The sequence below is a fragment of the Daphnia pulex genome, chromosome 4 (genome assembly GCF_021134715.1).
Source record: "Daphnia pulex isolate KAP4 chromosome 4, ASM2113471v1".
NCBI classification, from domain to species: Eukaryota; Metazoa; Arthropoda; class Branchiopoda; order Diplostraca; family Daphniidae; genus Daphnia; species Daphnia pulex.
The window spans coordinates 49,920-69,793 of record NC_060020.1 but is presented as its reverse complement, the minus strand read 5'-3'; the positions used below and the strand labels follow the sequence as shown (position 1 = coordinate 69,793).

Genomic DNA, 19,874 nt, shown 5'->3' with positions numbered 1-19,874 from the left:
TCTAAGCAAAAAACATTCTTTATAAAGCGTTTTCTTACATCTCTTACAAAAGATAACAAAACCAAGTGCAAGAGAAAGAACCAATAGAGATTCTACTTTCAACTGAAAGCAAGTACTGATGTAAATGATGAGGGGGAAATTGAGTATACTGTGTGTAAGTTATAACTTATTAAAACTTGGGTCTCAATACTGCATGGCAACAACTCGAAAAGCTGGTCGTCGTTCTTATTAGAATTCATTATTTTCATCCTCGCTGAGAGTGTCCTGTAAAAGTTCACACTCTCGGTGGAGAAGGAAACTGCTACCATTATTGCTGCTTCTCAACCTGTCAACAAGTCAACATTATAAGACCCAAGTAGTGCAGTTAACAGAAACTGAATTCAACTCACCTGGTTTGCAAATGAGTAGCTTGAATCTGAAGGCTATCAACCTGCTCTTGCAATTCTTCATTTGTCCGTTGAAGTTTACTACAAAAATAACAATGAATTGGTGAATTGTGATTGAATGATCATTTTAAAGATAACATTTTCGTTTACCGAACGTTATTAGTCGCTGCATCGAGTTCATCTTGAGCTGCGGCAACTTCTCGTTTCAATTCCTCGATCCTGGATCGCAATCGACGGACCTGGCCATACAAAAAATTGGTTGTCAGATATTTCGAAAACAATTAAACAAAATATAATTTTACTTCAGCTTCTGAATGTTCAGCTCGTCGTAGCCCGTGGCCGAGTTCAACGGAGCGATCCTGCAATGCCTTTTTTAGTTTATTGTGAGCGTGTCTTAATTCGAGCAATTCTTTGTTCCTTTCTTCCAGTTCTTCGTGAATTTTGGTCATTTCAGAGTCTGGCCCAGATCCCGAATGGCCTCCACCACCCGAACTCGATGAAGAGTTGAAACATTTTTTTTCCAAACGTTCCTGATTCAATCCGACGAGATAAAATATTTCAGTTGAAAATTGTCAATCAAGAAAGCTATCTAGCTGATCTAGTGTACCTGCAAATCGGAGATAGCCGTCCGGAGTTTCTTGTTTTCTCGCTCTAAAGCCTGTCGCTCAGTTTCAACTCGTTCCCGCCGACCCCATTCCGCGGCATTCTCGGTCTGAAGGCGTTCCAATTCGCCACGGAGTTCCGCCAACCGTCTGTCGAGTGTTTCTCGCGTGCTGGCCTCATCGCGTCGATCCTGTTGCAAACTGATGACCTGCTGGCGATGAATTTCTTGCGACGAAATCAGCTGTCGTTCCGCTTCTTGTTTCGTGCATTTCAATTCTTCCAAACGGCCGCGCAAATCCAACAACTCCAGCTGCATCGATTCCATTGCCTTGTGTAAACTTCCCTTTTCTCTGTTGGTACGAGAAAAACGATCAAAATACATCCGATTGCACTTAAAACACTTGCAACTCACTCTCTCTCGGCTTGGATGGTTTTGGCCGCTTCGTCTAGTCTCAACTTGAGATGTGTCAGTTTCTGTTGTAAGTATTCGACATCGTCCGTCTCGAGCGAATCGACGGGATTGCGCAAGATCTGCTTTGGCACAGCGCCGCTAAAGTGAGAAGGAACAATCTCGGCATCGAAACCATTGCTCATAAAACTGGAGGGAGTCGATCGGTTTCGAGGACTGAGCAACACTGGGATAGGATCGTTGTTATCGATGGGAGTACTCGTAGCTTCCCTCGACAGTTCCGGCGTTCCCAATCTGTTGGAGAAAAAAAGTATATCTTTAATCTAGGAGTGCAAAACTTATATAACACCAAAACTAACCTAGAAGTATCTTGTTGGTGGTGATGTGGAATGAAGGAATGACAACTCTTTCGCTCAGATTGGCTGTCCTCTTCCTGTTGTTGTTGGGCCATTCGCTCCAACTCGCTCCGCAGGAACTCGTTCTCGTGTTCGATGGATTGCTTTTCTCTCCGCACTGCGGAGCTGTCTTTCAAGGCCATTTCCAGTTTGGTTCTTAGTACTTTGGCCTCTTCTCTCGATCGGTTTCGTTCCGTTCTTACTTTACTCCATTTTTCACGCCAATTGGCGGTGCAATCCGACCACCAGCGCATCGTCTTTTCCATTTGAGCAGCTCGTGCACGAGCTTCTTCTAATTCTCTCTAATGTAAAATCGGGAAATTTAATTAATGCTAATTATTAAACTGGCTATAAAATAGTGTTAGTTTCTCACCTCTTTAGCTTCCCAATCAATGTCAAATCTGCTCGATGAAAGATGAGAAGCCGACTCCAATTCGGCGTGGATATGACCGTGAACATGATTGCTACCGCTGCTTCTGTGAATCTGTGAAGAGTGAATGTGTCCGTGAGAATGATTTACATGATGCCCAGCCATGGGCGACGGAGCGGGACGACGAGGCAATGGTTGGCCTATAAACATTTGGGGTTTATTAGCTTAAAAATTGAGTTGTTTTATTGGGCAATTTATTTACCCGGTGGCCCATTTGATGAAGGAATAGGAGGTTGTGACATTTCTCCAGTGTTTGAATAGGTTTTAAAGATTATCAACCCATTTTCAACACAACATGCAGACTCACAGCACGTTTTCTGCACTTGTCATTAAACAAAGTGATGTGTTGACGTGAACCAGGTAAAAATGTTAACCACAAAGTTAGACAGGTGTGTAATGTTTAAATTCTGCAGAGTGCTGTAAGTAATAATGAGTTGAAAGTACTGCAGTTTATCAAAAATTCGTGTGAGAATGCATTCGATGGATTTGAGACACGACACACAATTTTACAACATGGTTTTACCAAGTCGAAAGTAACGAACTGAAACGTTTCTCAACTCAACAAAAAATAATGATTTCAGATCTTTTTGACAAGAATTTCAGTGCTCTGAACTGTTACGATAAACAGTTATTCGTCCTACCTAATAAATGATCAACTGTTTTTAATAACGTTGGCAAAAAAATAAGCAGAAACTCTTCCATGACAGTTGTGACGTTGCCACGTTGTGGACAAATTACCGACTTGCGACGCCTTTTTTCTCTTGTTTCTTTGCGTGATTCTGATTCGTGAATGGCAGTGAAGGCAAGGTTATCATCAGAGAAAATGTTATGAAACATAATAATAATAAATACGCCATTATTTTCGACCTTGTGCAGGTGGAAGATGCTGTCGTCTTTTAGGATTCTCTTCTTCCACAGTAAATATTTACAATTCTCGTATTTTGTTTCAAGGGGAAATCCAGTTATTGTGAAACTTTTGTGTGCACTTGTGTAAAGTCATGCTCAAAGTATGCCATTTCATTTGTAGTGCACAGGATATGGTTGAACAGATAACTTGTATATGCAGCTAATGAACTTTGAGTCTTTTTTGTCAAAAGTAGAATGTTTTGTCCGCCACCTACACTTGTGTTTTCCTTTACAGTTCTTCCCGTCTTGCTAAGCAGTTCCACAGTTAGCTGCACCGCACTCAAAACCCAGCACTCTTGTGACAAAATTAACCTAATTGAGAGTTCAGCTGGGCAGATTCTTAGTCCTTCTAGAGATTATGGCAATGGAAATATTTCTTATCCATCCAGAGTGAACTGTGCCTGGTACATCAAGATTCAACCAGGTTCGGTCATCACGTTAAGGTGAGAGGGATTCTCCAACAGATGTACTACGACTCCTGACCGACCATCTAATATTCTTTTGTTCGATTACAGTTTCTCAATGTTTGACCTGGAAGAAGGGAGGCATTTGTGCAGCGCCAAACCCTGTTGTGGTGATACGTGGCTCTCAATATTGAGCATTCCGTCTCACTCTGCCCAGCTTGTTCCAATGTTTAATTTTCCTGTCCAAGACACAGTCAATTTTCTCTACTGTGGTTCCTTGTCACTGCCTCCATTAGTCTTCTCAGGCTCTGGTTTGATTTTGACGTTTAAAACGGGCGATATAATTAGCGGAGGAAGAGGTTTTGTTCTCGATTTCACAATTGGTAAGTTCCACTATTTCTGGATCTTAAAAAAGACGAATTTGTATCATTTGAAAGAAAATATTTGTTTTATAGATAAACCGATGAGAAATTATTGCGAAGACGGCCACTTCCACTGCGCCAATGGTAAATGTATTCTCAAGTCTTGGTTATGCAATGGCTGGGATGAATGCGGAGACTCCTCCGACGAGCAAAACTGCACAGTGGCATGCAAAACTGGCTACTCTCACTGCAGTTCAAACAGTTCCCTTTGCTACGACTTTATTCACGGAAGATGTAACGGAATTCTAGACTGCCCAGGTGGAGAAGACGAAATAGCGTGTGGTATGTTCTCGGTTCGATTGCCATTCATTATGTCAGTCTAATTGGCGATTGGTTATTCGTCTTTCAGCCTTAACTTGTGGAAATCAACTCTCTTGTCGGACACGAGGCGGTTGCTACAGATCAACTCAGCGTTGTGACGGAATGAACGATTGCCCGGACGGTTCTGATGAAGATGGTTGCGACGCAGCCCTTTGCGGGCCTCATCGTGACGGATTCCTGTGTCGGAATCGTCACTGTGTCACGGCCTCTGCTCGTTGCGACGGAGTCAAAGATTGTGGCGATTTCAGTGATGAAGAAACTTGCATGAAGGTAAACATTTTTTTCAATCTTATTGTTTTTTTCAGTGTTTTATTATTTTTAATTATTACGAAAAAATGTAGATGTCTGTCATAACTGCCGTCATTCTGGGCTCTTTGATCTGTGGACTTTTACTCGTCATCGCTGCCGGTTGTGGATTGCGTCTCTATCATTTGAGAGTGGCCCTTGAGCAGCGATGGTCCACCATTCGCCTTCAACAGCGCACCGTCCAGTAATGATTCAATTTGCCCGGTCCCTTTTTACTAATTTGACTAATTTGATTTATTCCAGTAGTCAAGATTTCGACGAATTTGGACACAGACGCCCAGTGATGGGTCGATTGCCACCGCCCAGCTACGCTCAAGCCACCGGTGCTGTTGATCTTTCCTCGTCTTCCCACCGAAATATCTCATCGCCGGGCGCGTATGTCCCGTCTCAACGTCAGCGGCAATCGAATCGCGTCCGCCGTCCTGCCCCGCCGTTACCCGAACCGCCAACGCCTTTACCATTGCGGCTCTCCACTTCCGGTCCGTCCAGCGTTGAGGTGGAATTGCACACATCACAAATGCCTGGGCATGAAATCATCGATCCACCACCACAATCGTCATCGCAATCGCCACGGTTCGTCCCTGGCAATTTCTTGTCCCGTCTGGTCCGGCGGGTCTGGCGAAAAGATTCCGCCAACGACGACGGCGGCGGCAATGGTGGTGGATCCGGTGATGGAGTGTCTTCCTCGTCCAGTGCATCCGGTCCTCACGATCTGCAGATCCCTTCCGCACAAGACGGGCACGTCACTAGCGGTCTGACAACAACCAACAACAACAACAACTATAATTTCTCTGCCTTTGTAGTAGCTACTCCCAACCGGTCGGACGATTTCGACGACGCTGCAGATGACGACGATGTCGACACGGAACCTCTCATCGAGTCTCATGGTCCCTAACTTTGGTCTGAACGATTTTTTGTACATTTTATCCTCCTCGTCTGCCCCTTTTCCAAACTGTCAAAGAAAAATATCATATTTAATCTCATTTATGGAAGGGAAAAATCAATCAAGAAATCAACTCCTCAAAAAATTTACCTCCTCATTTAGCGGAGGGTCTTACATGGTCAACGCCAAAAATCAGCGAAAGAAGAAAAAATCTTAACAAACATTTGGAGAAGAGAAAAGCTTTATAAATATAGAAAAATGAAAAGAGGGTCTGGAACAATTTCTTGTTTTTTCTCACGTGTTTTACTCGTTACATTGGTGCGCCTGTTTTGTTCCGTGTATGTGTGTGTGTGTGTATTTGCTAAGTGTACAGCCTTATTTTTTACAAAAGATAAAAGTGTTCTGTTAGTAGCGTGACAACTTGCCTCACTTTCTCTATTTGAAAACCTTGAAAATCGTCTCGCATCTTTTGTTTTGTCTGATGGTAACTCGAGCCCCCATGACCCGATTCGAATCTCTTTCCCCCCTCTCGACAGTCGTGACATCCTTTCACAGAGGCCTCGATGAATAATTCACAGCAACCAACAAAACTAAAATATGGGGGTGGTTCAAAGTGAACACTGAGGCTACCGCGCTGAGTTGTTTTTATTTACATTATTTAAAGACATTTGAATCAGGTGAGAGAGAGGAAACAACACCGGGCTGGAAACCGAACATACACATACAATTGGGCAACAAAATAATCAAAGGTAAGAAAACAAAATGGGATCCGGGAAAGTGTTGACGACTGCCGTAGTGTCCAGCCACGGGGGGGATATGGAAGCGAAATGAATTGCAGTTTTAGAAAATAGTTGAGAGTGAAAGAGACACAAGTGGAAGGGAGACACGTAAATGTAATAGTTTTTAGTATGTTATTTTTGAACCATATTGAGAACGAAAGCAAAAGGGAATGAAGGACTTGAGGGCCCTAATGTACGACGGCAACTACTTCAATCCTTTTCTTTCTCTCTTCCATCTTGACAAACGACGACGACTAAGCTGCCTGCCTGCCGAGTCTGCAGCATCTGCTCCGACCGAAACACAACTAATTAATTACACTCTACATGACATCATGTCACTTGACGATTCAACAAGGTCGACGGACGTCGTTCATGGCGTATTTGCTCGTCCAGTTACGGGCGACAGCGTTGAAACGGGCCCGCTGATTTGTGTACATCTCGGCTACGTCCGTCTCCATGGCAACGGCGCAAAACGGATCAGTCAATAAGCTCTGAATAGATATAAGCACCTGCGAAATATTCAAAAGAATTTTAGTTTGGTTTCTTATTTTAATTTTCAAATCGTCTTTTTCAGCTCTTTAACTAAACTCAACTTACTTTGGCGATAGTCAGAGCGAGACTCCAGTTGTGCTGGATACAATCCAGCCCGATATCACCGTGACGTGAGATGTTGGGATGGAAAATCTTGGTAGCAAATCGAACCGACGGCGGTCTGATCGGGTAGCTGTGAGGGATCTGAACGTGAAGGTAAAAGACGCCACCTTCGTAAGGACTGCTATGAGGTCCAGTGATGGATGCTTGCCAGTGGCTCCACGCCCGATCCAACGGAGTGGCTCTGATGCCTTCAGGAGGGTCCGTACAAAAGACTAGACGAAGCGCAAAAGAATTATATGTGTGTGCTGATTTGTGTTGGCTTTTTAGTTAAATGTCGACTCACTTCTCCACTCGTTGCATAGCCGATTGTTGCGCCAGTGATTCGAAGGCTCCCAGGCGCCTTCCTCTTCGACATTGGAACGATGTAAACAATAAAGACAAGGGGAACTATCCACTCTGCAATGGAAATACATACGTAATCAGTAAATGCTGTAAAAGTTTAAAAAAAAAAAGGAATTTTACAAATTAGCAAAGACTCCGGCCCATTCTGCCACCGTGTAGTTGGGTCGAAAGAGCGGCCATCTTCGGAAGGTAAACTGATTCCATTGATCATTGGTGACGCATTCCTCCACAAGCTGCTGCCACCTCTTGCAGACATTAGAGGCGCTCCACAATGAAATGTCGTCCAGGTGGGAAAACACTTGGATCAACACTGCCAAAGAAAATACACTCATTAAGCATTCATCTATACAGCCAATCAGATGCATGACTCACACTCTGGTGGTAAGGCCTGTACTGCAGTCAATGTGGAGTCTGTCAGTCTCGGAGTGGAAAGGAGTGACAACTGCTCAGCAAGCCTTGAAAATCACCAATGAAATTATTTGTAGCATGGGAAATTGGAAACTTATAGAGGACGAATACCTGTCAATTTTAAGAGGTGCTACTGGCCATCGAAATGGTTCTGCCCTCCTAGGCGCAGCAGGTGAAAGGGCTGGGTGGGAACTGTTTTGGCCATGGAATCCACAGAATCCAATGTCTTTGAAATCTGTAGGCAGATCGCTCGGTTCATCATTCCCAGAGTCGTCATCATCTGTCTTGTGCTGAGTGAAAGTAAAAGACAGTTTAACCGAATGTAAACGTGATATTTAACATCAAAATGGTTACTTCGCTAAAATTGGCCTCTGGAGGTTGGTTGATGTTGTCTGGGAAGAGGAAAAGATGGCAGGTGGTGCAAGTGTGCTGACCAAAACAGGGACCGTAGTAACCATCGCAGTGACTGCAGACTTGGTTTGGGAAGTTGAAAGAGTCATCCACTGGTTCTTCGACAGTCAGGGCATCAGCAAGAACATCTCCCTCGTCGACCCAGGCAAGATCGTCCTGTCCTTCATCATCGACGTCATTCCTCTCAGCCATAGTATTTCAAGTCACAAAGATGTTGTCGTTTTCTTCATTCGCCAAGTAGGATTCGGCAGCATGTCACAGCTCTTTAAGTATTCCGGTTCCCTGGTATAAATAAACGGCTAAATATTTATATTCCGTGGAGATGGGTCTTGGTAAACTGGACTCGGGCTAAATTACGAAACAACAACATTTGGTTATTTCTATGGCATGAGGCAACTTTTGATTTAATTTTCAGGATTTTTTAGGAAATGTGTGGTGGAATATGAACGTGAACTGCAATGGAGTTGTCATCGGCTGGTGATGAACTCAAAGGGAATTATTCTTCCGCTAGATGTCGCTAGAATCATGTAAACAAACTCATTTTACACCTGATTTCGCCCAAAATTGTCGCGGTTTTCATTTTTCAAGTGGGAACAATGGAAAGAAGACGTATTAATATTTCTGGAATCAACGTGTTGTGGACCCTAAAGAAGTAAAAATAAGATATTCAAACAACTTTCTATAGCCAATTGTCGAAAGAATTTGCAGTAACAAGATTACAATCTTTCATACGGTTTCGACAAAAGGCACACGTTATGTAAGATTCCAATCACAACGAGATTGTTTGCCACGTGCCAAATCTTAAACATGGATTTAGAAAGTAATTCTCCCAAGTACGTCTCAGTTTTCCATTCCATATGTGTCAATCAAATAAATCGCAATATTCTATGCCTTTTTATCGAGATCATTTAAGCCATAATTGTATAAAATCGCGGTAAAATCTCATATGAGATAGGCAGTAGTAAAATGTGTCCTTTATCTTTTGATTTCTTGGCCTGAACGTCTAAACTCTAGAGGAAGTGTATCTTTTGGTGTTAACACAAATCAAACAACAGCCTTATTTCTTGTTATATATTTTATTGATAGAGAAGAGGATAAAGTCCACGTTGCATGGGCGTCACTTGCTTATCGTCGTTTTGGTTTTCCAGTATGATGACGAAGTGCTGCACCCATCAAAAAGCCAACCCAATGGATTTCTCTGGACGGCGACGTGATTCTTTGATTGACTGACCTCGGGATCATATCGACATGTTGTACATACGAGACGTTGGGTTTCAATTCTCCCCCCACTCTCACGACGATTCGATTTGGATTTCTTCACTTAATTTCCGAGAGTTTCGCATTTGGAAACACAAATCTACTGGCCAAGTTTCAAGGTCCTGCATCTGTTTATAGGCTACGATATGGCATATATAAAATGTTATTTTTGTATTCGTGTATAGGAGATGTTTACGACATTGGCACATCCCAGACAGCGCCATATCATCTTGGTCCAATAATCTTGATCAAGCTGGTTGAGCGCGCGTGCTGTTGAAGGACGTCTATCCCAATCAACAGGACTAGGATCTCTCTACTCAAGATGAAATGCTGCTAATTCTCACCTTAACATCACTACATGATGTGGGTTGGTATGTATTTGTGATTGACAGGGGCAGTTAATGTAAGAGAAATTGGATTGGGGGAACCATTTTCAGAATTATTGAGGCCATTTTGTAGACTAAGGGTGGCCTTGACACACAAGCGAGTTGACATTAATCGAAGAAAATCATATCTGTAGACGAGATGTATCAAATGTTGTATGGTCGACGATGGCTGTAGGGTTTCAACGGTCCGACCTTTCATCAGATGGGTCGCATTATGTAGAGATCCCAGAGAATATTTTCAAGGCTCTTGTCCACTTCTTTGATTCTCCTAGACTTTTATTAATAGGTCACATCAAAATCAAGATTTTCGAGTTCAATGTAATGGACAGGAAAAACCTCGAGATAGTTACGACATCACTAGTCGAGAAAATATGCGCAGCATCCGAGTGATAATCAGCAGAATGAAGCAATGCTGGGTGGAAATGGAAACACGTCAGAGATATAGTTCAATCCCCCGATAGACCTCATCAAAATTGAATTCCAGATAATACTCGTTCAATTCTACTCCAAATGCCAGTAGGAATCGAATTTAACCGCCGCCAACTCTTATTTCATCATCATTTTGTTGCTGATGTTTAAAATGACGCGCCAGTACACAGATGCAATGCAATATCGCGCTAGGTCAGCTCGACCTCCTCATCCACAGCACACACTGGGCTAATATTTATTGATAATATAAATACGATGTGTTCCGTCTGCCCCGTTGAAAAGCAACAGTCGATATCAAGCGGCGGCATCAGCCACTGGCGTCCTCCTCCTTCTCCTTGACTTTTGATATTTTATAGACAACATACGTCAACAAAATTTCGTTTTTTCCCCCTCCCAGTCGTTCGTCCATCATTTCATTGAATTGAAGCAACTGCTGTCGCTGCATACCGTCGCCGAGTCTCAAACTGCGCAGTTGCAGCAGAAAATTACTGGCCACTATTTCTGTGTTCTCTGAGTGAATTTTCCCATCACCTATTGCGCTCATTATTTTCTTCTGGTGCGGATATTTTTATTTAAAAAAGGTTTATTTCTATTTGAATTCAATCATTTTTCTAATTTTCTCAGGTTAGTAAAATGACGAGGGGTAATAGACCTCAGAATGGTCTCCTCTTGGCCGGCCTTATCGGCTTGGCGATCTTGGCCACAATTGCGGCGGAAGTAGCAAATTCATTGCCTAATGAGGTATAGCCCTTTATTAATAATTCAAACGAATTTTTAAATAATAATAATTGACTTTGCAGATGATGACCATTCACAAAGTCGGTCGTAAAAGGATTCCCGTCCGAGTGATCATCAATCACGAGGAAGAAACAATTTGGTCCATCCCAGTCACGAAAGGAGAACATCACGAATTGGAAACACTTTACGATTTCAAAGCCGTAAAATTTATTTATCAATCCCGTTTTGTTGTGCAATTCATTTGAGTCTTTGATTGTCGCAGGGAATTGCAATTTACCGGGCAGAGGGAGACAAGATCTGCTACGTCGAACAGTTGGTCGACTTGAGTTTCGATCAAGTCCTCAAGGCCGTCAAGGATCAATCGCTGCACGAAGTGTTTGTCCGACAGCCACCGCGCACTCTGTTTGTCGTCAATGCCACTGTAAGTGAAATTTAATTATCTTGACTCGATTTGTCATCTCGTGATTCAAATGATTTACAATTTCAGATGGAACCGACCGACGAGCGATTGAACGCCATCTGCCAGGGGCGAGAAATCCACATGCTCATAAGCGATCCTGAACAACAAGCCACTGAAGGTATCGTCACAGACATTTATTTAAAAATTAACTTTAAATCAACTCTTATTGATTCAGAAAACGAATCGGGAAAAGTGAGGTCCAAAAGATCTCCCAACTGGCAACCGACTTCGAGTTCCGCCTGGGCCAAAGCTACCCTGGACTCGGCCGAATCGCGCACCGATGGAAACGGATACGCCCAGGCTTACAGCAATTTAGGTGAAGATCAGCAACAGTCCAGGTATGCGCCGACCAAGAACCACAGGCGATTGGAAGCCACCAGCGCTTCCGGCACTTTTGCCCGAAGACCAGACACGCGATCCCTGGAATCCGCCGGTCACACCAATGACGCCCAACTGCAACAAGGAAGGCAAATGTCTCAATTCAGTTTCCAGCAGTCGGCCGGGTTCCAGTCACCCGAGAAGGGTGTCAACATGCCACCGGCATTCCCCGCCCCTTTGATGGCCACCGGAAGCAAAGCATTCATGATGCCACCACCGTCTGAACGCTCCGGCCTCTCCAACAGTTTCAGCAGTTCCAGCTCCTTCGCCAGCTCCTCCTCGATGGGAGCGGCCGATTTGCAATCGATGATGATGCCCGTCGGACGTCACATCCCGCAAGGTAACAGCAAGGGACCCGGTATGGGACCCGTGGCCTGGACTGGCCCCATTCCTCGTGACGCCACCGTCACCCAGGAGGCTGGATCTTCCCAATTGACTTACACGTGGAAAGTGCAGGACGCCAATGGCTACTCGACGACTCACTGGTACACGGGCCCATTGGGACCCGACAGGACCCCCGTCCGAGTCCAAATTCCGACTGAGCTCAACTTGGCTGCCCCAAGTTCCATTTTGGGCGGTGGTCGTCGTCCAGTTGGTTCCTGGACTGGCCCCATTCCACGTGATGCCACCGTCACCCAAACGGCCGGCTCGACTCAAAAGACTTACACCTGGAAGGTGACGGACGCCAACGGCTACACCACCACTCATTGGTATTCGGGACCTTTGGGACCCGACCGAGTCCCCATTTCATTGGGTTTCGATTCGGACATAACAGCAGCCATTCCCCAACAACCACAACAACCGCAACAACCCGCACAGCCGGCTCACCGACGAGTAGCCGAATCCCGGACTGTCCAACAGCAGCAACAACAACAACAATCGATCATTCAACAACAGCAGCAACAGCAATCGATTGTTCAACAACAACAGCGAGTCAGCCAAACTCAACAACAACCACAACAGCCCCGCCGCGTCGTTTACCAGCAGCCCCAACAGCCCCAGCAGCCGCAACAACCTCAACCCGATTTCCAGCACATGGTCGGCCAGGTGGAGAGACAACAACCCAACCAGCAAGTGGTGCAACAACAACGCCAACAACAATTCTCCACTTCTGAAACTGTCCACCGCGTCTCTCAGGCGCAGAAACAGCAGGAGCAACGGAGACTGGCCCTGGAGGAGCAACAACGTCGCGTCGCTCTAGAAGAACAACAACGACAACAACAGGCCGCCCAGGAAGAAGAGGAGCGTCAACTGGAATTGGCCCGTCAGAGGGAAGAAGAACTGGCAGAAGAAAGGCGCCGAGTGGCTCTGGAAGAACAGGAAAGACGTTTAGCCCTGGAAGAGCAGAAACGTCGGGCCGCTCAGGAGGAACAACAACGTCGGGCCGCCGCCGAGGAGCAACAACGCCGTGAGGAACAGCAGCGCCGTGCCGCTTTGGAGGAACAACAACGCCGGGCTGCCCAGGAAGAGAAACTGCGTCGTGAGGAGCAACAGCGTCGGGCCGCCAAGGAGGAACAGGAGCGCAAACAAGCGCAGATCCGCCAGCGGGAGCAACAGATGCAACAACAACGACTGGAACAGCAGCGCGTCGAGCAGCAGCGTCGATCGGAGCTGGAAGAATACAACCGCCAGGAGCTGAAACGTCAGCAAATCAAACAGCAACAAGAAGAGGAGCACCGATTAGCCATGGAAGAGTACGAGAGACAACAGGAGCTGTACCACCAACAACAAGAGTCGCAGTCGACGCAGACGTCGTCCCGCCAGTCGTCTGAGCAGGTGGTCCATCAGGAGCAAGTCTCACCTGGCGACATGATGGAAGAGTCGACCATGTTGAAGATTATGGAGGAGCAACAACAGGAGGAGAATCACCAGTCGGCAGCCGAGGAGGAGCACCACCACCGCGAGCATCACTGGACGGTGGGCAACCGCAACGGCAACGGCAACGGACGTCAATCGGTCACCACCCAACAGCACAAGGAGTCGCAGCAGCAGAGCAGCAGTCACGGGAGCAGCAGCAGTCTCAACAGTCAACGGGAATTTGCCAGGAGGACCCACAGGGATTCGACTCAATCCTTTGTCGATCGCGGTCAAACCAACGGCAACGGTTTGAACGGACATTCGGCCACCAACGGCCATTCCGCCCCCAACGGCCATTCCGCCCCCAATGGCCGCAACGGCCGTAACGGCAATGGCAACGTACCGACGGAAGAAGCGGCTGCTCCTTGCGACAAGTGCAAGAAACTTGGCCAGCTGGAAGACGACATCAAGGATCTGTTTAGCCGACCTTCGTTAACCACGTCGGGACGGGCCGACATTCCCATCGAACACGACAACGAACCCGAACTTCAGCTGCCAGAGCCCGAGGAGCCCCAACCGGAAATGAGAGAACCGGAAACTGAAGTTGATTCGGGTCGACCTGGTTACGCCCCCGTTCAGCCGATCCGTCCGGCTGAACCAGAGCCGGAGCCCTACGTTCCCGAACCTGAGCCCTATGTTCCCGAGCCACTACCCGAAACGGAGCCGGCCTACGTTCCCGAGCCGATTGACAGCGGCGCAGGCGGTGAGCCGGTCGAGTACGAAGAAACGGATCAAATCATTTGCGAGGAGGACGAACAACAGAATCCGACTGGCGATCAGGACTACGTCGGAGGTGGATGTGGTGGCAGCCCGTCCATGACGGCCACTTCTTCCATCTTTGAGCATCAGGTCTCGATGATCAGCGTCCCCATTCCGGCCATGATTGATCACGTGTCCAGCAGCAACAGCAATGCTGGCTCTTTCATGTCGACTCACCACCAATTAATGCAGCAGCAGCAGCAGCCCAGTCAACCCATTCCGGCCCGTCAGCAACCCCAACCCATTCCGGCCCGTCAACAACCCCAACCCGGTCCAGCCATGGTTGGGCCGCAACCGAAATTGATGAGCGGAAGCAAACACGTGACGAGCAGCAGCTATTCCAAGACTTATATTAGCAGCGGATTCGTGCCCATGGGCAGTCAGCCGGCCAATGTCCAGCAGCCGACCATCATCATGCCTTCCCTTCCATCTTCTCCCGGTGGTGGTTCCATGTCTTCTTCCAGTTCCAGCATGTCATCCATGTCATCATCGTCCATGTCTTCCTCCATGTCCTCATCCAATAAAGGATCGAGCGGCGGATGCCAAGCTTCCGGCTACACTTACAAGTGCCAGATTGTCTACGGGCCAGTCAAAAGGACGAAAATTTGCGAAACTGTCCCCATTGAATCGACCGGAAGTTGCTGTTCCATTTGCTAAATTTTAGTTACGACATTTTTATTTTTCATTTCTTATTGTTGATACAAAATTTGCATTACTTTAAGGTTTCTCTCTTATTCCTTTAATCTAATCTTTTTATCTCTTTATCTTTTACTCGCCACATGTGTGTCACGTTATTCATTCATTTCAAATGACCTGGGCCTGTCAAAATGTGACAATTATGTCGACGGTCGAGCGGATCTTGTCGTCCGCCGAGTTGACTAAATCTTTTTAATGTAACCAGTGCACGCGAACCATATTTCTCCAAGAAATCTGCCCTGTCAAGGCCTTAACAAAAAACAAATATACAACTTCCGGTAACGTGTTTGAGTGACGTGTCGATTGTATTTGACTTGGATCTCTTGTACGTACAGCAGAAATATCGGCCATTATTATTGTGCTGGATATTACGAGATGAGAGTCTATGTGCAAATCCAAATATTCTGTTTTCATCTGTGCATGTTATAACAATCAGTTGGCGGCATTTTACTAAAGGGTTGAGGATCTATTTCTTAACGTAACAAATGAAATGATTCCTTTTTCTTTAAATTCATAAAAAAAGATTTCCTTAAGGCATTAAGATTTCAATATCTTGAATTTCTTTTGAATTCAAAATATTAATCTGATCTGAAAAAGCAAAAATAGATCCTGCCATTTCAAAAATGCCCCATTGAAATATAAGATTGTGCTCATTTAATGGCCCAGGCAGATCCACGTCGAAGCGAAATCCGGGCCCAATTTGGTGAGGTCGACCAAATCTTTGACGGTGACAAATTTGCATTGACAGGCGTAAGCGCGGCAGAATTTGGCCGTCGAGAGTTTGACGCGCACTCGGTCGAATTCCGGCATGTTGTTGCGTAAGAAAAGGTAATCCGTTCCGGGTCGCCAACGGTAATGCCTAATGTGTTTTGCCTTTTATTATTATTTAAAAAAAAATTTGATTTAAACATAAATGAATAAACTTACGCGAATTGACTCACGCGAAAGTCACAGCCGGTGCACCGCAAACTACTGCACACCCTGTTATGGACGATAATGCAATTATTTGTGACGTAATTGAAAATATTTAATAATACCTGACGCTTTGGCTGTTGTCGATGCTGTCGATGACGCCACTGACGTAAATGGGATAACATTTTTGTTTCTCAACGACGACGGCGTCGATTGAAACGTGAGTGGTGCGTGACCCACTGACGTTGATGTGATGGTGAACGAACGGCGGGGCCGACCGCACTCCTCCCGTCAACGACGTCAATTTGTTCGAAGCGGCGGCGTCGACAGCAGCGCTCACCTTATTGGCAAATTCTTGGCGTTTCTCAGCTGTCGCGTGATGGTTCTGCAATTTGCTAACGCCCGGTGGATCCATCACGGACGATGTAAACGATTTGCCAACCATCAATTCCCGAGCGCTGGCACTGCGGCGTGGGCTGCGCTTGCAACGCAATCCGACCGCGGCCGCATCCGACAACCCACCGGCCTCGTCCAGTAAATCCGACAGCTCATCTTCCAGTTCGCGACATCTTTGGTCAAATAGTCAAAATAAATAAATTTTTAAAATAAATAAAAAGTGAATTAAATTTCATATTACACAATGTCGGAAGAATGAGCTCTAGTTGTAGTTTTGGGCGCCACCGATAGATCGCGTTGTTTCTCTGCTGTTTGGACGGGCGGATTATTGCTGGATTTTGATGGATTCATCAGACTGCTGCTGCTGCTGGGATTCTTTTCTTGGGGCCTCGGCAGGTATTTCTCTTCCACTTCACGCAGCAAATCCTCAATGTCGTCAGCCATGTCTTTGAATTCCATTCAGTCGGATGAGAGACTTTAGTTGGTGGTTGTAACTTTCGCCATTTTCAAACGGGATAACAGAACAGCTGATTTCGCTATGAGAAAATAATTCACGCCAACCACAACCAGTTATTCACACAAGTTCAATTTGCATTCGATCCAGTTGTTGTTTTTGTTAATTTTGGTTCGCACAGTTTTGAATAATAAGGAAAGAAAATGTGACTGAGATTTGCACAGTCTGTCCTCCTGAATCACACCACTTGAATTCACCAACTGAGCCGGCTGTTTGACGGTTTGTTTTCACATTGTCATCACCTTGGCGACGAGAATTCATTTTTTAAATCTCTATAACATCGATGTGAACGGACACACGAAGGGAGTGTGTACTAGAGCGGGTGCCGATGTGTTTAATCGATTGCCCGGCAACACACATTGCTATTGCAGCAACTCGATTCCTATCATCAGTCATAGATGGCGTAGACCCGCTCAAATTCAACAAAGGCAATAAATAACAAAGCCATTTTTTAAAATTAAAAAATGGAAAATTTAAATGGAAGATTTGATGTATGTAAATTCAAGTGTGGTGGAGGTAGGGACTAGGGAGAAAATGAATTTCAAGATGGCCGATTTCTTGCCTTTCCTCCCGTTTCTATTGATTCTCGTTGGCAAGGGGGCGCGTGTTTCGGTGTTTGTTATGATTTTGTGTCGTCTCGGTCAAATGTTTCAAGTTCTTGCCAATTGTTCTATCCTATCTGTTATTTATTTCTTAGCAGCCTGTGTGTGACGTGTGACTGCCAGGACTTTTATATCACGAAGCAAAGAAAAGGTGTTTGTTTGGAGGAGAGCTGTCATCAACATTCATTTTGCTTCTACTTTTTTATTTAGGATCATGTGATGTCAATGCTTCTTGTTTTCCAACCAGTAAGTCACTCGGCAGTCAGAAATTCTCAGCGGCAATCATTTGGTTGGTGTTTTACACATGTTTTCTGCTTTTCAGCTGTTGAGGCGTTCTGATGGCTGCCTGTCACACATTCAATTGGTTCAAGGACAACGTGGGACAACAGTGCTGGCCACAACTTGGGGAGACTACTAACAGTTGTCCAGGTAATATTTAGTTATTCATATTTTGGTTAAATTCCATCATTGTAGTGATCTAATTTTATTCTTCCAGGGTGGTCAACAACACTTAATGGCCAAGTCTGATCTTCTGTTCAAATGTTAAAAGAAGATTGGCCAGTTGATGGTAGCCTGCACCAATGCTGCCGAGACAAGTTCATTCACCAACACCTACTACGTTCCTCTAAAAGATGAAAGAGAAAACAAATCATCAGAAGCATAGGTGTTAAACTACATAATGAATTGGTAAATTGATTAAATTTTCTGTGCTTATGTTTCAAACTTAAATAATTTTGAGATTTCAGTTGCTGGAAGCTCAAATGGTTTGTGCTATTTTCCAAAATAATGCCCTTAAACTGTGCAGCGAACTGAGCGACAATGTGGTCCAGCAATTCGCTCAGTGCATCGAGACCACACGCCGTCACGTGGAATATCTCCCCTTTCTGCCAACGATCGTGAAAGGCCAAATCATTCGTAAGAACTGGTCGAGGAGGAAGTACTCTTCTTTTACAACGACAAAGGCCTTGTTCAACGACTTTCTCGACATGATGAGTGCCGAATGGTATCGGCTGGACGCCAGCACTAACAGCAGCGGAGCTCTCAAGTAAAACCAAAAGAATCCTTATTCCCTAAAAGCTTCCGACTTATTTCGTCTTTTTTAGGTACCACATTGAACATGTGCGGCTGCTAGCGCGTTGCAAGATGGGCAAGAACGTGTACAGGGAAATCAAGTGCCACAGTCTGTTGACGTTGAACGATATCGTTGCCATGGTGTCACAGAAATGCATCCCTCGAAGTCAAGAAAGTTCACATCAACTTTCTGAATCACTGCTACATGGACACGGAAGTGGAAGTCAAGGAGATACGAACCTCGTCTCACATGTGTGTTTGAACGCAGAATTCTCGTCGACACGGCTCCCTGTGCCTCGGCCACTCACGATCGGTAGCACGCCGAACACAGCCCTGGAACAGTAAGTCACCGAAAATTCCGCCAGCGTCATTACCATTTTGCTTCCAAAGTCCAGTGACTTTGCTGTTCAACAAACCAGCCCAATTATCGAGGGCCTGCAAGATTTTCTCGGCTTGTTAGAGGCTCAACTTCATCCGTTGGTTCAAGCCAAAACCTCCTTCATTGTCCTTTACCGACCGGAATACCTTTTTCAGCCTGGCACGGAAGAAGTGACAACGGCGGATTGATTCGCAGGTACATTCAACTTACATTTATATTAACCATTGATCTAAGTTGAATTTCTATTTTATTGAAGGTGGATTAAATCACGTCGTGGACATCGGTTGCAATCGCCTTCCATTCTATTTTGCTGTCCCTTGAGCGTTGCAGCAGGAATTTTACTGTTCAAGCAATGTTGTGTCCACACTAACATATGCGCTCAGCAATTCAATTAGCGATTGACCTGAATATCAATTACAACACATGTTATTGACTCCGCAGCCGTGGTTTAGTATTTTTATTTTTGTTTGCGCTGCCAGTGTTGTGCTCGAGAAACACTGCTGTGATGTCAATAACATTGGTTTTAATATTGATATCCAGGTCAATCCTTCATGAAAACCGACTGCGCATTTTTTTTTATAATTGAAGCCAGCAGCAGTTGAAGAGTTGTCTCTTGAATATCTTCCTCCAGTCGTTTCCATCGCCGAAGTGAAACCAGAAGTTAAATTTTGTTGGTTTGGGGAAAAGTGCATCAATAATTTTTAATCATTAAAATAAAATGACAGTTTGACTGTGTCCTTTCTAATTAACACACTCTCAGAAACAACTAGACCATAAAATAGACATAAGAAGATCAAAGCAATCACAAGAAACTGTTCTTTTTTCCATTACCAACAATCCTACACCGCGTCAGACACACCGAATGATAGCAATGCACAAGCCACATCAATGCAGATATGCAGACGACAATCACGCATGATAAAGTTTTATGCAGCGCCATCTTTTTTAAAATAAAAAGACCTTAAAAACTTGCCAAAATGT

General features: G+C 45.1%; 5 protein-coding genes and 1 long non-coding RNA gene across 11 annotated transcripts; 3 read left to right on the top strand and 3 right to left on the bottom strand.

Annotated features, from left to right (window-relative positions):
• Positions 1–2: 2 nt before the first annotated feature.
• On the bottom strand, positions 3–2,571 carry LOC124192188 (coiled-coil domain-containing protein 102A-like). The gene is made up of 9 exons (XM_046585385.1): positions 2,426–2,571; positions 2,167–2,363; positions 1,758–2,095; positions 1,402–1,692; positions 994–1,339; positions 689–916; positions 537–625; positions 390–467; positions 3–325 (listed from the first exon to the last, which is right to left on the bottom strand). The coding sequence occupies exons 1-9, from the start codon at positions 2,463–2,465 to the stop codon at positions 229–231; spliced, it is 1,704 nt and encodes a 567-aa protein (XP_046441341.1). The 5' UTR covers positions 2,466–2,571; the 3' UTR covers positions 3–228.
• Positions 2,572–2,960: 389 nt separating this feature from the next.
• LOC124192186 (low-density lipoprotein receptor-related protein 3-like) lies at positions 2,961–5,882 on the top strand. Of its 4 annotated transcripts, none has more exons than XM_046585382.1 (8): positions 2,961–3,030; positions 3,100–3,140; positions 3,365–3,572; positions 3,645–3,916; positions 3,989–4,237; positions 4,305–4,546; positions 4,618–4,766; positions 4,829–5,882. In XM_046585382.1, the coding sequence occupies exons 1-8, from the start codon at positions 3,014–3,016 to the stop codon at positions 5,475–5,477; spliced, it is 1,827 nt and encodes a 608-aa protein (XP_046441338.1). In that variant the 5' UTR covers positions 2,961–3,013; the 3' UTR covers positions 5,478–5,882. The 4 variants fall into 4 exon arrangements, with proteins under 4 accessions (XP_046441338.1, XP_046441337.1, XP_046441339.1 ...); XM_046585381.1 differs by having other exon boundaries at positions 4,826–5,882; XM_046585384.1 differs by having other exon boundaries at positions 3,007–3,025; positions 4,826–5,882.
• A 210-nt stretch (positions 5,883–6,092) lies between these two features.
• Positions 6,093–8,542, bottom strand: LOC124192191. Its single transcript, XM_046585390.1, has 7 exons — positions 8,003–8,542; positions 7,760–7,938; positions 7,613–7,695; positions 7,361–7,550; positions 7,182–7,294; positions 6,842–7,110; positions 6,093–6,753 (listed from the first exon to the last, which is right to left on the bottom strand). Exons 1-7 carry the CDS (start codon positions 8,249–8,251, stop codon positions 6,592–6,594), a joined length of 1,245 nt encoding a protein of 414 aa, XP_046441346.1. The 5' UTR covers positions 8,252–8,542; the 3' UTR covers positions 6,093–6,591.
• Positions 8,543–8,608: 66 nt separating this feature from the next.
• On the top strand, positions 8,609–15,301 carry LOC124192185 (chromatin modification-related protein eaf-1-like). Of its 2 annotated transcripts, none has more exons than XM_046585379.1 (9): positions 8,609–8,892; positions 9,146–9,435; positions 9,502–9,687; positions 10,529–10,687; positions 10,756–10,872; positions 10,932–11,069; positions 11,132–11,290; positions 11,357–11,447; positions 11,505–15,301. In XM_046585379.1, the coding sequence occupies exons 5-9, from the start codon at positions 10,765–10,767 to the stop codon at positions 14,978–14,980; spliced, it is 3,972 nt and encodes a 1,323-aa protein (XP_046441335.1). In that variant the 5' UTR covers positions 8,609–8,892; positions 9,146–9,435; positions 9,502–9,687; positions 10,529–10,687; positions 10,756–10,764; the 3' UTR covers positions 14,981–15,301. The 2 variants fall into 2 exon arrangements, with proteins under 2 accessions (XP_046441335.1, XP_046441336.1); XM_046585380.1 differs by having other exon boundaries at positions 8,649–8,892; positions 9,208–9,435.
• Positions 15,302–15,305: 4 nt separating this feature from the next.
• On the bottom strand, positions 15,306–17,202 carry LOC124192192 (cilia- and flagella-associated protein 418-like). The gene is made up of 4 exons (XM_046585391.1): positions 16,569–17,202; positions 16,057–16,500; positions 15,947–16,000; positions 15,306–15,878 (listed from the first exon to the last, which is right to left on the bottom strand). Exons 1-4 carry the CDS (start codon positions 16,784–16,786, stop codon positions 15,674–15,676), a joined length of 921 nt encoding a protein of 306 aa, XP_046441347.1. The 5' UTR covers positions 16,787–17,202; the 3' UTR covers positions 15,306–15,673.
• On the top strand, positions 16,596–19,628 carry LOC124192194. 2 transcript variants are annotated; one of them, XR_006873610.1, is made up of 7 exons: positions 16,596–16,723; positions 17,539–17,689; positions 17,766–17,872; positions 17,940–18,130; positions 18,190–18,488; positions 18,547–19,088; positions 19,150–19,628. It is a non-coding gene; the product is annotated as an uncharacterized LOC124192194 (long non-coding RNA). The 2 variants fall into 2 exon arrangements; XR_006873611.1 differs by lacking the exon at positions 16,596–16,723 and having other exon boundaries at positions 17,376–17,689.
• The last annotated feature ends 246 nt before the right edge of the window (positions 19,629–19,874 follow it).

What these genes read in the sequence shown, in the direction of transcription:
- LOC124192186 (XM_046585381.1), top strand. An exon ending in TGTTCTCGATTTCACAATTG is followed by an intron (nt 3,917 to 3,988) that starts GTAAGTTCCACT and finishes TTTGTTTTATAG; the next exon opens with ATAAACCGATGAGAAATTAT. An exon ending in CTTCAACAGCGCACCGTCCA is followed by an intron (nt 4,767 to 4,825) that starts GTAATGATTCAA and finishes GATTTATTCCAG; the next exon opens with TAGTCAAGATTTCGACGAAT.
- LOC124192185 (XM_046585379.1), top strand. Translation starts at nt 10,765, where the DNA reads ATGACGAGGGGTAATAGACCTCAGAATGGTCTCCTCTTGGCCGGCCTT. An exon ending in CACTTTACGATTTCAAAGCC is followed by an intron (nt 11,070 to 11,131) that starts GTAAAATTTATT and finishes TGATTGTCGCAG; the next exon opens with GGAATTGCAATTTACCGGGC. An exon ending in TGAACAACAAGCCACTGAAG is followed by an intron (nt 11,448 to 11,504) that starts GTATCGTCACAG and finishes TTATTGATTCAG; the next exon opens with AAAACGAATCGGGAAAAGTG.
- LOC124192188 (XM_046585385.1), bottom strand. Translation starts at nt 2,465, where the DNA reads ATGTCACAACCTCCTATTCCTTCATCAAATGGGCCACCGG. An exon ending in ACCATCCAAGCCGAGAGAGA is followed by an intron (nt 1,340 to 1,401) that starts GTGAGTTGCAAG and finishes TCGTACCAACAG; the next exon opens with AGAAAAGGGAAGTTTACACA. An exon ending in GCAGCGACTAATAACGTTCG is followed by an intron (nt 468 to 536) that starts GTAAACGAAAAT and finishes TTATTTTTGTAG; the next exon opens with TAAACTTCAACGGACAAATG.
- LOC124192191 (XM_046585390.1), bottom strand. Translation starts at nt 8,251, where the DNA reads ATGGCTGAGAGGAATGACGTCGATGATGAAGGACAGGACGATCTTGCC. An exon ending in ACAGGCCTTACCACCAGAGT is followed by an intron (nt 7,551 to 7,612) that starts GTGAGTCATGCA and finishes TTTCTTTGGCAG; the next exon opens with TGTTGATCCAAGTGTTTTCC. An exon ending in TCGCTCTGACTATCGCCAAA is followed by an intron (nt 6,754 to 6,841) that starts GTAAGTTGAGTT and finishes AATATTTCGCAG; the next exon opens with GTGCTTATATCTATTCAGAG.
- LOC124192192 (XM_046585391.1), bottom strand. Translation starts at nt 16,786, where the DNA reads ATGGAATTCAAAGACATGGCTGACGACATTGAGGATTTGCTGCGTGAA. An exon ending in GACAACAGCCAAAGCGTCAG is followed by an intron (nt 16,001 to 16,056) that starts GTATTATTAAAT and finishes CGTCCATAACAG; the next exon opens with GGTGTGCAGTAGTTTGCGGT. An exon ending in TTTCGCGTGAGTCAATTCGC is followed by an intron (nt 15,879 to 15,946) that starts GTAAGTTTATTC and finishes AAAACACATTAG; the next exon opens with GCATTACCGTTGGCGACCCG.